The following is an 18,456-nucleotide window of genomic DNA, read 5'->3' on the forward strand; positions in this document are numbered from 1 at the left end:
CCAGTGTCAAAAGACCACGAAAAACAAAAAAAAGCCTTGGAAAAATCTATGACATCTTACCTGTGCACCGTATGCAAAGAAAAATATGTTGATCCGCCGAGAGAAGATTGGATACAATGTGGGACCTGCCAAGAGTGGACACATGAAGCCTGTTCTTCATATTCGGGACGTGGTTCATATTTTTGCGACGATTGTTTTGATTAAAATGCGTTTTCTAATCAGTATTCGTTTTGCCCGACCTGGGTATTCATTTTGCCCGCCCTAGTAGGGCAAAACGGATAATGTTGACTTTTTTTTTTTTCAATTTTGAAGAAGAATTTCTTTATTTTTATTTCCATTTAACTTTAATTATAAACGTTAATGACCCAAAGAATTATTAGCCAAAGCTAAGAATAAATATGATTATAATATATATTTTTAATTTTATTTTTAAATTAACATATCCTTTTTGCCCGTCCTTCCCCTACGTTTTTTTCTCTGCGACAAACACGTATCTCAGAAAATAAAAGAAAAAATAATGATTAAATTTTTTTAATACTGTATTTAACTCAAAAATTTGTCAAAAGATTGAATATTTTTAAAATTAGAAAAAAAAATTGTTAAAAAAAATTAAGAATTTCATTATAAAACGTTTTTTGTCTTTCCTGAAAAGTAGTGATTTCTGAGATACGAGGTTGCGTCAGAAAACCATCGATATGCAAGTTGTGATCTATAGAATAACCATAAATATATAGAGCTAGATAACTCCCTGAACAGTAATAAGGAAATCAATAATTTTAACAACACTTCTTCTACACATAGAAATTAAAAACCCAATTATTTTTCAAATTTGCATACGGCTTTTATTTCATTACATTAAAATACAATATTGTATAGTTTATCCTTTTCATTCTTATTGAAAGAAAGTGAGACAACTGTAATAACGCACGGTATGATTTGAGTACTTTATCAACATTTACTGAAATAATATTAATGTTTTGTATTGAAACCGATTTATTATTAGAATGGAAAAATTTATAAAAGTTTTTATTGTTATTTATACGATTTCATTTTTCAATGTCGAATAAATCTCATCTGATATAATAGTCAAATGGATGGAAAATTACGTTATGACAACTATAAAAAATGAATTACTGGAAAATGCGTCCGAAAGTTTATAACACGCGTGTAAATCATTCTGATTCCCGTCATATTAAACACATTTAAGACTAACCAACTTGCGGGAGTAGACAGAGATGTCAAAGATCTTTTGTCCTGAATAAGAAGTTATTAAATTGATTTGGTGAGTAATTTTACGACAATTCAAACACTAATACTAAACAGATTGTACTACAAGTTATTCTAGTTTTTAAATTCATATTTAAAAACTAGATTACTACTTTAAATAAACTATACGCTATTCAAGAAAATAATTTATATCTGTTTCAAATTTCATCAGACAAATATTTAGCACTAGTTGTTGCCCGCGAATCCGTCCGCGCGGAATGAAAAAAAACTTAATAAGTAACCTATGCGTTCTTCCAGACTATGTTCTACATCTGTAGCAAATTTCATCAAGATCCGATCAGCCGTTCCGGAGATACCTTCAAACAAACATCCATCCATCTATCCATCTAAACTTTAACATTTATTACATTAGTAAGATTAGTAAGATATATGGAGTTACGTTCAAATAACCATTCATCCATCCATCGAAACTTTTGAATTCATAAATTTACAAGCGTTTACCGGCGTGTTTAATTATTTCAAGTGACAAAGCCTTAAATATCTTTTTTTAATCTACTAACGATTACTTCAAGTAAATTTTATTACACAGACTAAATTTATATCAAACATATGCATATTTAATTTGATAGTACACACACATATTCGGTATTCATAACTTAGTAACAAATATTACAATGGTTCTAAACTATGAAGTTGTATAATAATGGCACTGTCCGGTTTTGTTAACGATGACGTCACACGTCATATTGATACACCGGAAACAATCATAGCCTACAATGTTGAAATATTAACTACTATAAATACGTGATCGGAAGGTCCATTGAATTGATTATATTATGCTTCAGTTTATTATAATGTTGGTTTTCTGTGAAGGAAAACATCGTAACGAACAAAGATATGTATGAAGTTAACTCGCACTTAACCAGCGTGGTTGGACTATGGCCTAGTCACCCCTAACTTAGGTATGCTACGATTCTATCGGTTGGGACGTGTATGAGTTGATGACGGATTTTTATTGACACGAAACATTGACATATTGCAATACCTCGCACTCTCTCTCTGGATGTAATATTAATAAAAAAATAATAATTTTAAATTTTGTTCTGTCTGTGTCTGTAAGTTTGCCGCAAAGCCGCGTTTTTCCTTGTAATTTCAGGAACGACTGCATCGATTTTGACGGGAAGATAGTTGATGCACACGGGAATATTACAGTCAACTTTTTTTTATATGCTGACGAAGTTGCAGTCGAACGCTAGTATTAGGTCCTTACATATGAAATTGGCGTTTTGTATGGGAGGAAAAAAAGTCGAATATTTTTTAATATAATATATTTAATTAATCAAAGTATGAACCATTATTTTCTATGCACTTTTGCCATCTCATAGGTAGTTCATTGATCCCTTTACTAAAAAAACCAGTCGGACGGGAATCAATAAAATCTTTGAAGACGATTTGGACTGCCCCATCGGAGTTGATTTTTTTCCCTTGCAAGAAGTTATCCAAATTTCGAAAAAAATGGTAATCTGTTGGAGCAAGGTCCGGGGAGTACGGAGGATGTCTTAGACTTTCCAATTGAAGCTCTTCTAATTTAGTAGCCGTCTGTTACGCAGTGTGTGGTCTAGCGTTGTCGTGAAGCAGCAGTGGCGTGGAGCGATTGACCAGCCTAGGTTGTTTAGCCGATAGCTTTTCCATCATGGTTTGCAATTGCTGACAATAGACATCAGCCGTAATAGTCTGGCCAGATTTGAGAAAACTGTAATGAACAATACCGGCACTAGTCCACCAAACGCTTACAAGTAACTTTTTTGGGGTTAATTTTCGCTTGGGGCAGGATTTGGCTGGCTGGCCAGGATCCAACCATTGCGCTGAGCGCTTCCGATTATCGTAAAGAACCCATTTTTCATCACAGGTAATGATTCGGTTTAAAATACCTTCATTATTGTGCCGGTTTAGTAATGTAACGCAACAGTCGACGCGCGCTTGCCGGTTTGCTTCAGTCAATTCGTGAGGTACCCACCTTTCAAGCTTTTTAATCTTCCCAATTTGCTTCAAGTGAATTAAAACAGTTTTATCACTAACATCGCAGCCTGCAGCTAACTCGGACGTGGTTTGCGATGGATCCGCTTCCAAAATAGCCTTCAACTCTTCATTATCAACTTGAGTCTCAGGCCGTCCACGGGGCTTGTTTTGCAGATCGAAATTTCCAGAACGAAAACGTTGAACCAAAAACGAACTGTGTTTTCTTTTGCAACACGGCCGCCATACACATCATTCACCCTTCGAGTCGTTTCCGCAGCACTAGTGCCACCGTGGAACTCGTACTCGTAAATAATGCGATATTTTTAGTTTTCCATTTTGTAAAATGAGTGACGCAAACAGAAAAAAACAGAAGAAAAAAAACAAACGAATGACGGTCATCGAACCACAGATACATGAGTCTATAGCTGTACAAATTTGAATTTGGAATTCCTTACCAAAGAGGAGAAATTCGTGATTAAATTGGCCAGTACGAAAAACGCCAATTTCATATGTAAGGACCTAATATTAGTATAAAAAGAGAATTAAACAAACATACAGATCGTAAATAGACATCCATATACCTTACAACCTTGACACCTTCTGCGTACAAATATTTTATTTCTCCATGTTTATCTTACAAATGGGTCGTTCTAGAAACATGGTATCCGGAATGCCATAGCCTTGATCGATACAATTTGTATTTGTATTTTGAATGGATGAAATTTTTGTGGTTGTTTATTTCGTTGGTAAAACTGTACATTACATGTTCAAATAATTTAGCTCTTATATTAAATTACTTTTAATCAAAGATAATGTGTATTAGGGTTTAACTAATGTATTTAGTTTAACGAAACTTTTACATATTTATTTTTAACTTATATTCAACTAAATATGAATCAATTTTTTTTAATCGTGGCGTGGTATTTATTGAAGCTAATTTTCGTAAGAATGTTGCAAAAACCGTGCACGTGTCAATGAAATTTTCATAAGCATTTGACTTATTTATTATGAAGAGCTGCCAACAAGTTGATCGTTATAAATACTGAATTGCCTCTTCATATTCACGTTACGAAAGTGACGGCAGTAGATAGAATGAGTTTATTTCCGTCAAATCATAATATTTTTACAAACGCCAGTATTTACTGCGAATGTTCTTTGCAGTTTCAATTTAAATTGTTTGCGGACGCTTTTAGAAGGCATTGGATATTAAAAGCATTTTTAATGATTCACGAATTTAAAAGCTTTATCTGTAAATCCTTCACTGGTCTTTCAACTCAACTAAGGTTATTAGGGTAGCTAAACATTTTTTTTTTATATCAAAAGATGGCAAACTAGCAAACGACTACCTGAACTCGCCGAAATAGAAGTGACCGCTGCCCATAGACATTTACAGATGCAGATACGTTGCCTACCTTTAATAAATGGAGAAGGGGACGCACAGAAAGAGAATATTTCCCCGTCCTATGCGTCCCCTCTTCCGCTAGATCCACTCCCGAGAAAGAGACTAAAATTAAGCCTCCGTCATCACACGGAACACGGAATTGCTTCCACTTCACATAAATAATTAATTTTAATACAAAAATTGGCAATTAATTTTATATTTACAATGTTTTGGCAACAATTTATAGCTTTTAAATTATTTAGTCCTTGCTAGAGAAAAATGATCTATATTATTAATTTATAAACGAGTAAAGTGTTTAATAAACTTTAAATACAGCCGTAAAAGTGTATAAAAATATATAAATTCATAAATAATTTAAACAATGCTCAACATCAATGAATACTATAAACTAAAATCGACGTTGAAAATGTTTTACATCATATATCAGCTGTCTTTTGCTTCAGTATTAGACATTGATCTGTAACGTAAACAGCATCAGATGCAGAGGATATTACCACGCGAATATAGAAACGATAGCCATTGGCTGAGTTCTGTTTCGTATTCAAAAGTTGTATACGTTTTATTGATGCTTGCGGTCGTTGTATACGTAGTAATCATTTCAAACCGATAACCAATTACTCGTGGATGCTAGATCTAGAATGTTCCTTGGAGTATAACTTCAAGAAATTGTATTAATATCCATTTAAATACTTACACAACTTACACCTATAACCCAAAGGGGTAGGCAAAGATTACGGACCTCCATTTGGTATGGCGAAATAAACCACCGCAATCGCTCTTTCGAGAGACGGAACGTGACGACTGGCAAGCCGCGTCGCCGTCTTTTTCTCCCGGGAATTCACACATATGTGCGGGTTGCATCACGATGGTTTCCTTCACCGTACGACCGTCGGATAAATGTACATATTTAAATTGAAAACACACATTCGTTCGTGGGATTCGAATCCAAGACCTGCAGATTGCAAGTCAAATATTTACATCCAGCGTTAAATCCGTTAGAGAAAGACTTACCAGAGTTTCAAGTCCAAGACTAGGTCGAACTGGCGCGGAAATAAACAGAGTAGAGACATTTATTATCGAATTTATTCAACTTTATGTCGCTGTGTCGTTTAAGTTACATACTTTTATAGTAAAGTGGAAGAATTTTTCTGTTAACGCAATTAAATAAATTAAACCTGGCTGACTGTACCTTGTAAGGGAAGAATACAGAACAAATGACACTGTCCAAAATCGTACCAGACTTGTTTGCTAGAAGTAGTCAATAGACGTAAACCCTGACGTTCTAAGCGTACGTAAAAAGCCTAGTTCAAAATACTCTAGGACGTTAATAAACGAGCAATCATGTGAAAGTTTGCTGAATCATCAGTTTATTGTAAAGAATATATTAAATATCCATTGAACGTCAGATTTATATGCCTATTGACGTGGCGTTATCTAGAAATAGCTACGTGTACCTGAACCCGATCCGTCAGAGCTTTATAATGGCCGATCCGAGCTGGAACGTAATTCACCTGGCTTTTCACAGATAACATAGGAAATCGATTTAGTATTTCTTGTTTTGTATGGCATGGTTTTAAATTCAATCTAGTCAGTTGTTCAGCCAGACTTTACTCTTACATAGTTGTAATAATCTTACTAATATTACAAATGATAATGTTTGGATGGATGGCTGTTTGTTAGAAGGTATGTCCAGAACGGATTCATGGATCTCGTTTAAATTTGGCATAGAAGTGGAACTTACCTGGAAGAACACATAGGCTACTAATTGAGATTTTTAATAGATTTTGATTGATGGAGTCGCCAGCGAAAGCTAGTTTTTAATAATTATATTTAAAAAATGTGAGTGTTTAAAAAACTTTTTTTTTATGTTTCTTTGGTTAGAAGAGGTGATCAATTCCACCACTGTAGTCACAATAGATGGTCTATTGCTTAATTAATTCCTTGCTTATCTTTGCTTATACCTATATATTCCTTGCTTATACAATGTGTTTATATTTTTCCCTCATCTAAAACTACTGCAGATATTTTAAAGATAACATAATATAATAATTTCTTTTATATTCCAGATATTTCCCCTAAGCTTTCGAAGAGAGCGGGCTTCTAAGTCCGGTTTAAAGGTAAGTGTTTAATATTAATTTGCTCTCTTAAATAACAAAAAATGTGATCTTGAAAACTAGTTCTTTCACTTAGTAAGTTGAGCATTAGAAAAAGTAATACACATTTTTTATTTGATATATCTTCACGTGTAGTTAAAAAATATTAAATGTAACTTACTTAAAATATAAAACATACATGTTGAAATTCCTCATAACATAAACAGTGCTGAAAATAATTAATTATATTTCATTCTTGTAGGGCAAGGCGTCATTAAATATATCCGCATGTATATTAAAAATTGTTTTGAATTGTCTGTCTGACAGTACGTTCATTCGTTAATATTACACACATTGTATATTTAATTATAAAATATGGTTTGTTTAATTGATAGCTCATCATTTTTAACTGATAGCTTAAAAATGACTACTACACCCCCCTCCATCAATGGCTAGCTCTCCCCCTTGATCATCGCCTGGCGACGCCCTTTTTTTGAAGAAGGAATAAGCCATGGTAATGACTTAAAGAGAGATATCGAAAAGCTAATGTACATAAGAAACTGTAATTTCTCAAGCCGCTTCAATAAAAGGATGTTTTCTGCCACTAGCAATTTATTTTACCTTAGGTTAAATGTAATTGTAAATTTGAGACAAATTATTTAATATTTCCTTAAGTAATATTTTAAATTAAAAGGATAGTTTGGAGACTTTAATAGTGTAGTTGTAGACACGATATGTCGTCTTCGTCATAATTTATTTGAAACGAGCAAGTTGACCGATTTCCATCCATTTATTGCAGCATTAAACAATGTTATTATAGCACTTTTCAAGTTAATTACCATTGCGAAATTAGGTTTAAACTGTTTGACAATGTATCAAAGCTGTGTACGAATAAGTAACAAATTCAACCATCAAACTTTTAATATGATTTAATTTAATTAATAATAGACACTTTTAGTAAATTTTTAAAGTTACTAAAATATATTTTAAATGTAATCCAAAAATTCTTTGAAGGAAGTATCTTTTTGTTAGGAAAAACTAAGTGTCTCATTTGATTTTTGCAAGGTTTGCAGGTTCTATTAAATGAAACACGCCTTTTCTAGTCGCCATTAAAATCTAGGAAGTTGCTTTTTTGTCAGTTCGGCAGATCAACGTTCAGGAACATTATAACATTCAATACTTTGATCTTTACCGCTTGTTTACCTAAAAATTATACTGTATATTAATTAAAAATTATAAAATTTTTAATAAGATTAATATTTTAAAATATTAACAGACATCCGCTTTAAAAACTGATGCATTCGTAAAACTAGAATAAAATTAGGTCAATCGTTATTTTCTGAGGTAGTTTTAAATCGCTGTAGCCTTCGAATAATGTAAAATAATTATTAATTTTACTTTAAAATAAATACAATAAAATATCTAAGACATAATATGCGAAATAGTCCAAAACAAATGGCATCGCAGTCAGCCGACAAGCGACGGGCAGGGGACGAAAACGTCCGGCCCGGATTAGACGAAACTATTTGATTGACGCGCTATATATGTAACAACTGAATTCTATTTCTATATCTGGAATTGCAACTGAAATATTCAATAGAATTAAATCTGAATTCAACCTTTACCTAATAGACCCATTTCAAAATTACTGGTTCTAAGAACTGATTGCTACATTTTGCTACGGGGTAAGCCCGTGCAAAAAAAAACTACATCGTTACAATTTCTTTCTTTAACTTATAAACCCTCAACTTTGTGTCTTTGCAAATCTCTGGCTTAACCGAATTCTTCGTCGAACATATGATGATTAGTTGATAAGGTTTCAAAGCTAATTACTGGCTTCTCTAATGTTTATGATTCAATTCGATTGTAAACTCCCATAGCGTAAACGACTTAGCCTATTTTAGCGATTAAGGTGCCAGTACATTCATATTCTTATTTTTTATATCATAAAGTGGCAAACTAGCAAGCGGCCACCTCTATTCACGTTAATAGCGAAGTAACCGCTACCCGTGGACATCAGCAATTGCAAATGCCTACCTAATCAACGGAGGAGGAGACGCACAGAAAGACATTTTCCCCTTCTATGAGACTCCTCCTTCGAAATCTATATCCCCTTTCCATCCTTTCCTTGTAAGAAAAGGGAAATATTTAATTAATGTGATGTCTAGTATGCAGATTTGTAAAACATCGTGATTACGCATTGAATACAAACCAATGAGCGTAAAGGAATTATGTTTTTTTAACTTTAACATTCGTTTATCCGCTATCTGTATATCTTACTGCGTGTTTGTTTTGCAGCGGAGCATATAAATCTCTTCACAAGTCTAAAACTGTTACTACTTTTTGTTAATGAACGCATTCCAATGATCTAGGTACTGTAATGTGGGATTTCTTTGCTCTACTTCTTTTCGTGTGCTCCACTGTTTTTTAATTTTCATTAACTTTTAGGTCATAGATTATAACATACCAGTATGTATATCCAATAAATTATCCTCTTTTCTGTCTGCATGTATATTACCTAACCTAATAAATTACATAATTTAGAGTTTAACCTTAATATTTCCACATACAAGTGTTGTAGTTAGAAAATGACAAATTAACAATAATTTCAAACGAGTATGAATAATCAGTTAATTTCGTACATTATTTTGGTCGTGTGTGCCTACGCCTCTTGTCAACGACTGTCATGAAACTAGGATCAAGTGTTAACCTGCAATATATTTAAAACGGTCTAATAACGAAACAAATTTGTTTGGAATGTCATCATAGGGTTCCGTAAAATACACTACGCGATTTGCTGTCCATAAGATGTTTACTCCGAAAAAAATAATTGCTTACGAAAAAAGTGGGCACAAATATTGATTGTGCTTACAAATATTTTGAAACATTAACTTACTACGGAGAATTACTGGTTATATCAGTTTTTATCGATTCAGTTTAATTACAAAAAGTATATTACAGTTTTAAATAGCAAAATGTTTTATGTTAGTTTAGAAATATTCTATAAAATTATACGGAACCCCAAAAGCATTTTTATAATACGTTCCAGATGTGAATATATTTCTGTCGCGGCCAAAATAAAATTAAAAATATTCCGCAAGTGACTAACGCTGTCAAAATAAAATAAATGTCAACTTTAATTTATTATAATATCATTTTAACGCCATACTTTTTACAATTTAATTGGGGCCATGTGTAAAAATTTATACAGCATTGTATATTACAAAAGTACTGTAGTATTGTTTAAAAAATCATAACAGAGTAAGGTTCAAGCTAAAAATAATAAAGACAGTGATTTAAGAAGAAAAAAATGACGACTGTAATTCGTAGTTTATATAAAAAGATGAAAAATTGTTCACATAGTTAAATATGATTTGTGTATTTATAAAATTTTATTACGTATTTTAGAGCGTCATTTGAGCACAAATTGCACTAAAATATCAATAATTATTGACCTGAATAGAGACGTTTTTGGTGCATTACATCATTACCAAATTGTTTTGACTTGAGCCCTGCAATACATGTTATTGTTTGGACCAATACACTCAAAATATACTGGTTTAGAAACGTATGAACTAACGTGAAAAGCTTGCTACGGTAATTGGAACTTGTACTTACATACATAGCTATCTAAGTACAGTGAGGTTTGTTAGTGGTGTGACACCTCTTAACTAATGTTTGAGAAAATGCATCTATTTTTCATCGATTAACGCCTGTTTATTGAACATGTATAAATTGATTAAATTAAAATTGCCACCAGTTCTATTTGAGTTTTTCATTGTTTAACATAATTTTGTGCTTGAGTCAGAACGTATAAAAAATGAATTTCAAATCTGAAATGTTTACAAGAAAAAAAAACACTACTGAAATTTTCATACGTTCAATGTAAGCATTTCAAAAAGAACCACTTAAACAATAAAAGATTTACGGGCTACCATTTAGGCACCAAACAAAAACAGATCAAAACACCTCTTTGAACGTTAGCTTAAAAGTAATTGCGATAGTAAACTATTATTTTGAAACTAATGCTCAGATACGAACTCACGTGCCTAAAGTTAATTCGATGTCAGACATATTATAGGACATTTATAGGTGTCCGATCTCAGATTGCATGTCCTTATTCCCCTTTTTCAGATTGTATCCGTATCCAAACTCCAATCTAAGATTCGCTATATATTTATCCAACATCAGATTTCGGATACAAAGATCGATACTCAAATTTAATGTATGTTCAACTATGGACTTATTGTAGTCTATTTGATAGTCCGAATGTTCGATGTTTTGGCTTTATTTCAATCACGTGAATCATGAGCGTGCTTTTGTCCGTTGCTTCTTTCATCTTTATTGTAATAGACCATCAAGTATTCCGCGTATTATGATACGGGTATAAACTAGTTTGACGGCACGGAACAATGGGACCGCTGCCAATTTTCATTACAATCTCCTTGACAGTATGTATGCCTTGCCATTAATTGTTGCATTTAATCTTTTTTTATTACTTGTAAAAGATTAAAGGAAAACAAATCGATGTGTATCTATTTTAAGAGTGGTTAACCAACTTTTAATTCTATTCTTTAACGATTGCTTTATGAGTGATTTGGGAAAAAAAATGCACTAGTAAAATATTTTGTTTTTCTTGCTAATATTTTGTTTCTAATATGCAAACATGTTTGTATTATAAGGTAAATTCATTCAAACATTATTTTATAATCATTAAAACATATATCTATCCGTCTATGCCTTTTCCCAATCATTTAGTGTCGGCACTCTCGTTCTAGCTCTCCAGACGGCTCGATTCTTGGAGCTTTGTTCGTCTATTCACTTAAATAGCCGGATATTACACCACTCTTCTGCAAATATTCCAATTAATTAAAGTAACGAGTATATTAGCAATATCTATGAACGATAAAACAAGTGCCGTGTTCCGCACATCCATCATTTCCTCAATAACACTTACCATTTACTGCGCAGCCGCTGTAGAAACGGCAATAAATTTAATGATTAATTCGAAACGGAACTGATACTTGCCAAGTGCAGTTCCCATTGGAAATACCTCCTTAAATTTACATTAATATAATAATCTGATTTATTGCAATTTATAAGTGTATGGTCTTCAAACAAACAAGAAGTTAAAAATAATGATTTAAGTACAGTCGCGTTCGTTCGCGGTATCCTAGTTACATCTTGAATACGAAATTGGCATCTCGCAACGAAATTATACTACGTCCTTTCTGATTATAGGTTTGCCATCGATGTTTTGAAAATAAGAATAATTGTGGTTTACCTGCACTGTGCCATTGACGGAATACTGTGGTGAATAAGACTCTTTTGTTAAGTTTACTGAACTTTAAATATAACAGACTTCCGATGGCTTTAGTTAGATAATTTATCATATGCCCTACGAGTCCAGAGAAAACTGCTAGGTTATGTTAGATTAAGTTAGTAACCAACTAGTGTTTTCCCGTATTTTAGTAATACCTAGGTCTTAGCAAATACAGATGTATATTGTTTTAGGCAACCTAAATACAATTATCGACTGTTATAACCTGAACACAAACGAAATGTTATTGTTTGTGTTGTACTAAAAATAACCTGTGAGTGAATTAGTTTACCTAACCTCAAAGTAAAATCAATAATTAGTCAGTGTGAACGCAAATGCAAATCTACCGATGTAGTTATTTATGTGTATTAACCATAGATATATTTATAGACTAGTATTGAAGTGTCAAACATGTTTGATGTTTAATCCAGAGACAGTTTTTGCAATGACATTTTGTATTGTAAAAGGCAACAGTTACCCCAATGCAAGTGGAGGCCTTCTTTTTCGCCTCACTTTTGTGCTCCTGGTTAGATATCTACTGATAATATATCTACGGCATTAACAATAACTTTAAAATATCTTATTAATATTTTAATAGGATAAAAAATTCAGTCATCGTCTCGAACCATTTAAATTGTCTTACAAATACCTCAAATTTTCATTGCCATATATTGTTCACCCACTCATACCAGAGGGCCTACAACTCTGTATTCGTAACGTCATCGAATTCGAAAGAATTGTATTAGATTTGCACAGTACCAAGTACCGTATCAGTACAGTATCAGGCGTAAAGTACTACAACACATCTCATATAAATATTGACATATTTTGTCGATGACGTTACGAAAATGCATATCACAAATATTCGTGATAGACCCACTGGATAAGAAAGAAAACAATGTTTTTGGACACGTATTTTTAAATTGGAAATCTTATCATTTATCTATATATATAAAAGAAAGTCGTGTTAGTTACACTATTTATAACTCAAGAACGGCTGAATCGATTTGACTGAAAATTGGTGGGCAGGTAGCTTAGAACCAGGAAACGGACATAGAATAATTTTTACCCCGTTTTCTATTTTTTATTCCGCGCGGACGGAGTCGCGGGTAAAAGCTAGTCATCATATAAAAACATATTTTTATCCTTGTTTTCTCAATGAGAATGAAAGAGAAAACGATATATTTTTAAATGATTCCCCAGTGGAAACGGACAGTTACGATATAAATGCATTTCAACAATGCAATTTGTGAAGTATTGTGTTGAAGTAAATGTAGTAATGTTCTTCAGCCGTGAAAGGTTTTCGAAATATTTATCACTGAGAAAATCTCCATTAAAATATACAGGGTGGTAGAAATGTTTATGATTTGAATACACACATACAGGATGTTTCACTGAAATACTATACACATATCTGTATGAAAAGTTACTTGTTTTTTTAAGGCAAAATGTTTAAAAAATAAAATATTACGATATATTTTATATGAAATATATTTACACAAACCTATTAAGAGCTTAATTAACATTTTTTAAACAACTTAAACTTGGAATGGTTAAAAAAAATTAACATACAGAAGATTCTTTTGGAAACATAAATTTAAAAGAAATACGAGGATTTGTTCCTCTTAATATTCTCTTGTTACTTATTTCTTATAATATTATAAATCCAGTAATAAAAAAATGTTTCGTCTAAATAAAAAAAAAACTATTGCGCACTAAGTAAACAATAATAATGCAATAATATTAAGAATATTACAAATTATAAAAAATAGAAGACATTACATTCATCAAAATTAATTAAAAATTAACTATAATCTTGCGTTAGTGCATATGTGTGCGTATAATCTATCTTAAAATGAAAAAAAAACATGTCATTATGCCTTTGTAACTCAAAAAAATAATTTAAAAACACCAACACAATCCAAAAATTCACTCACATGTTTGTACTATTCTTCTTACATTCGAAAAATAATGAAATTAAATATATTTTTTTACCATTTATCTAACATAAACGTACGAGAACTATATCTATGTCTTATTTAAATTAAAATGTCTTCACAAATATACAAAATAAAGTGACTATCCAAATTCAGTCCGTCTAAATCAGGGATCCCCCAGCATTTTAGACAAGTGACCCCCTTTTCCAAAATGAACCGTTACCACAGACCCCCTATGGCCAAATTATCTACTTTTAAGGTCAATTATTATTTTTAATTCTGACTTAGGTCAATAGAAGAAGGCAGAGTGAGAATTAGTAATGCTTTAAGTTTAATATCAACCCCAGGGGGTGCGATATCGACCCCTTTGGGAACCCCTGGTCTAAACTATAAGTAATTACTTTGATAATATACATTTTTTTGGTACCACAGGCATTAAAATGTGAACCACAAACTGTTTTGAAAACTGTAAAATATAGTATAATTTAAAAAAATAGAACTGTCGAACTCTTCCAATGTAAAATAGAAGTGAGAAATCAGACATAACCACAATTCATTGTAACCAAGTAAACATATTGAAAAGATATCAGATACAATTTTTGTCAATTTTTTTTTTAAAAGAGGTATCTTATAAGATAAATTTCAAAAATTACATTCTGCATCCACTAAAATTTTATTAAAAAAGTAGAAGAGGTACATCCTTAAGGTGAGAAGAAAGGAGATCAGTTTGCGTTCGTGACATGTTTCGCATAGAGCTAAAAACCAGTTAATATGTAGACCAGACAAACGGATAATAAACTCTATATACTTCTGTACTTTGCTCTCTTTACTTATAAATGACCAGCAAAACAAATACCTCTCAATTTAATTTGTCTTGTTTTTGTTGAACTCTGCTTCTTTCCAAAAACTGCCTGAATGGCATTTGGTGTGAGTGAAACGAACCATCAACCACAGACCAGTCGAAATACTAGAGCGATCGCTCATTAGATAAAGAGACCTTTGTGTATTTACGATACTTCAATTCTCACTATAAACTGTATTATAAACCAATTCTTGTATTTTCATTCTGAGCATCAACTTTTTAGCTGGTACCAATTTCTTAACATGTGGAAGAAGACTGTTAAAGAAGCCAATATCTTCATCTTTAGCGGGCTCTTCACCGGTTGCACTTCTTTGAGCTTCATCATCATCATCGTAGAAATCTGTCTCCATTATAATTGGTTTTGTATCGAATTCATCGAAATCTTCTTCATTAGTGACCTCATTCGCCGGCTCGGCGTAGTAGGATGCGGACGTGTCTATAGGTTCATATTCCTGTGGATACTGTTCGTCTACTGCTTCATTATTCTCGTAATCGTTGAACTGACTTGTGAGAAATTGTAGTTTGGGCAAGTATTCCCATTCTGAGTCTTGCTTACGAACTTCCTTCCTTGCTTGGTCTCTTAGATATTTCCACTTCAACCGCGCTTCGTCTCCTGGAAGAAAATATTGCATTCTTTAGTTATGGACTGCATAACTTCTAGATTTAATTTTTAGATACAATTACGGCATTCAGTAAGCGGTAAATGTGACGTTACGTAATGCAAATGAAACATAATTTGTTACAGACCAGTCATTAGATATTGGTTACAATAATTTACAAGTTATTTATCGTTTACAATTTACCCAGTTCTTATTAACATTGTAACCCGAAGATACGTATTAATTAATTTAATTATGCATGATAAGTCTGAGAATTAATTAGCAACGCATTTTTGTTCCTTCGTACTATAGTTAATGAGATACGTTAACATCATGCAAATTATGCTTACGGTTACCTCTTTCTATCAAAAAAATTATACAACAGTATTAAAAACCGTAATCTAAAATGTTGTACTTACTCGTAACTCCTAATTCCTTAGCGATTTCTTTCCAGCTTTCATCCAGTTTATACCAGTTATGGTGACCTTTTAACTGCCTATTCCAAATCAAATCCATAGGTCTGACTAAATCTATCAACTTATTCATGTCAACATCAATAGTTCTACGTTTGTTCATCAATAACTTCTTCCTCATCGTATAACCGAGCTTCGGTCTTTTTATAGAATCGTCTAACGAATTGAAAACTTCATCGGTAGTATCTTCATCACCTTCACCGTCTTCAGCCAGGAACTGGTGGTGAATGAATTTCAACTTCTTGAAATGTGGCCAATCTGATTCGTTTGGATTCTTTTTCATCTCTTTCCTGCATTGATCTTTTAAGTTCTTCCATCTCTTTCTACAGTTTATACCTGAAACATTTTAAAAATCAACTTGGTAAATTGATCTAGTCCATTGGATTTTGGAATTAATAAACACAGTATGCATGAATTGTAATTATTAGAAATTAATTTAAATCATATTCTCACGAAGTATTTTATTTATTAGTAGATATGTACTATGCTTTGTTATTATTACTAACATTATAATTTATGGGTCGTATTTAGGGGATGAATCTCGCTTTGAATCGACATGTCGGTAAACCTAACCACTAAGCATAGAGGTTGTTTGATTCAAAGAAATTCATTAAAACATTTAATTAGACGTGTGTTGAGCAGCTTCAAACCGACTCAAAAGTTCAGCTCACATAGGCTTACACCATTCAGCTACGGCTCACCACCTAAATTGGCAGCTCACGGCTCAATGAGATGTTAATGCGAACCGAGCCTTGAGCTAGTCGACGTATCGCAGAGCGACCAATCATGCGCTAGCAGCTAGCAGCTCGCGGTCTTTTAAAACGAACCGCGCGCTTTACATTCTCATAATGCTGGTGACTCGCTTCTCGCAGTTCGAAACTACTCAGGTACAAAATAAGCTGAGCTGCGAACCGGTTCATTGATCTGATTCACACATGCGAACCGTGAGCTGTTCAAGTATAGTTGTGTTATGTTACCAATGACTACATTTTGAATAATAATGAAGCCAGTTGAAATTAATTCAACTCGATTAGTTTCCTACAGTTTAAGAAAATATTTATCATAAAAAAACGTAGCATTAGAATAAAAAATTCTATGAAATCATTCAATCGATCCTGATACAATTGTTATAATGTATGTACCTATTTGGCACCTTTGGTCAGTCTGTCAGATCGTTCGAGTCGCGACAGTGAGAGAGCGTAACAATAAATACAAAGCGCGGGACAATATGGCGGACGGGACGGGCGTTCACCTTCACAAGCGAAGCGAATACGCTATTAACTCACTCGTCGTGCCCACTTCCGCGGCGACCTCGTTCCAATAGCGCTCCAATTTGAACCGGTTCCTGTGGCCCCTGTAGCTTTTATCCCATAAACACTCCCTGGCCTGGACGGCTGCTATCAGTTTGTCCATGTTTTTGGACCTGACGCCTTTGACTTTAGACTTCATAGCGGAGCGGTTGCGCAGGCGGGAGCGGAGACGGGCACTGCGAGAGCCGCGCGGCGGGTTACTGAGCGGCGTAGGCCGCCCGCGCCCCGCTCCCGCTCCCGCTCTCTCTAGCGCCGTCCTGTTCGCTCGCTCGCTCGTGCACGTTCCGCTATTACAATGCAAGTCGATAAACTTTCTAAACCTTTACCCATTTTAATATAGGTATCTACTGGCAAATTGTTTCTGTTATGACCAAATGTGTTGTACTTATTACTCGTTTGACTGTTGTTCAGAGTATAACTCGTTATAGATTCGTAAAATTATATCAGGACAATGGTCGCAATGAAAGCGGATACTGGATAACTATGGCCACAATTTAATGTTTCAATTTTGCTTTTATTATCATTTTGCGATTCAACTTTCAATTTGTTTTATCTCACACGTGCAACTCTACCCAACTAACTTGTCTTGTATCGGCAAAATACAATTAAAAACGTCAGATAATCCGGTTATATTACTATTTAAAGAAACTAAACATTACAGTTACAGTACACAATTTGTATCTATGTAGCTGTCGCCCGCGAATCCGTCCGCGCCGAAATAAAAAAAAAACTAGCCTATGAGTTCTTCCAGACTATATTCGACATCTAATGCCAAATTTCTGGAGATACCTTCTTACAAACATACATCCATTTAAACATTCGCATTTAAAAAAAAAGTTATTTAATAATTATAAGTGACAACGGCATCTGTTATTTAACATTTGAATCTTCTTACACAAAGCTAAAATATGTTGTATCTACTTCGACATAGAGGTCGCTCGTGTAGTAAATTAACAAGAAAATAAAAAAGAAGACGAAAAGTAAAAAATTAAATAAACAAATATTATAATCTCTGATCAGCTTGATAAATTACAAGAAGTAGAGTCGACTTTTTATTTAAAATAAGGTATATTGGTAGAGCCCGCAATAAGACCTTTTGCACGAATTGGCGGGCTTGAACGGTGCCATGCCCACGACTACACAGAAGACAGTCGTGAACTGGAAGCAATTCCGCGTTTCTTCTGATGAGTGTGCGTGCCGGAGGAAGAATTTTT

At 33.4% G+C, this 18,456-nt stretch overlaps 1 protein-coding gene across 1 annotated transcript; it reads right to left on the reverse strand.

The window, feature by feature from the left end:
- Positions 1-14,658: 14,658 nt before the first annotated feature.
- LOC106711225 lies at positions 14,659-17,468 on the reverse strand. The gene is made up of 3 exons (XM_014503499.2): positions 17,219-17,468; positions 15,879-16,268; positions 14,659-15,473 (listed from the first exon to the last, which is right to left on the reverse strand). The coding sequence occupies exons 1-3, from the start codon at positions 17,379-17,381 to the stop codon at positions 15,016-15,018; spliced, it is 1,011 nt and encodes a 336-aa protein (XP_014358985.2). The 5' UTR covers positions 17,382-17,468; the 3' UTR covers positions 14,659-15,015.
- Between the last annotated feature and the right edge of the window lie 988 nt (positions 17,469-18,456).

This window comes from Papilio machaon, chromosome 23 (assembly GCF_912999745.1).
Source record: "Papilio machaon chromosome 23, ilPapMach1.1, whole genome shotgun sequence".
NCBI classification, from domain to species: Eukaryota; Metazoa; Arthropoda; class Insecta; order Lepidoptera; family Papilionidae; genus Papilio; species Papilio machaon.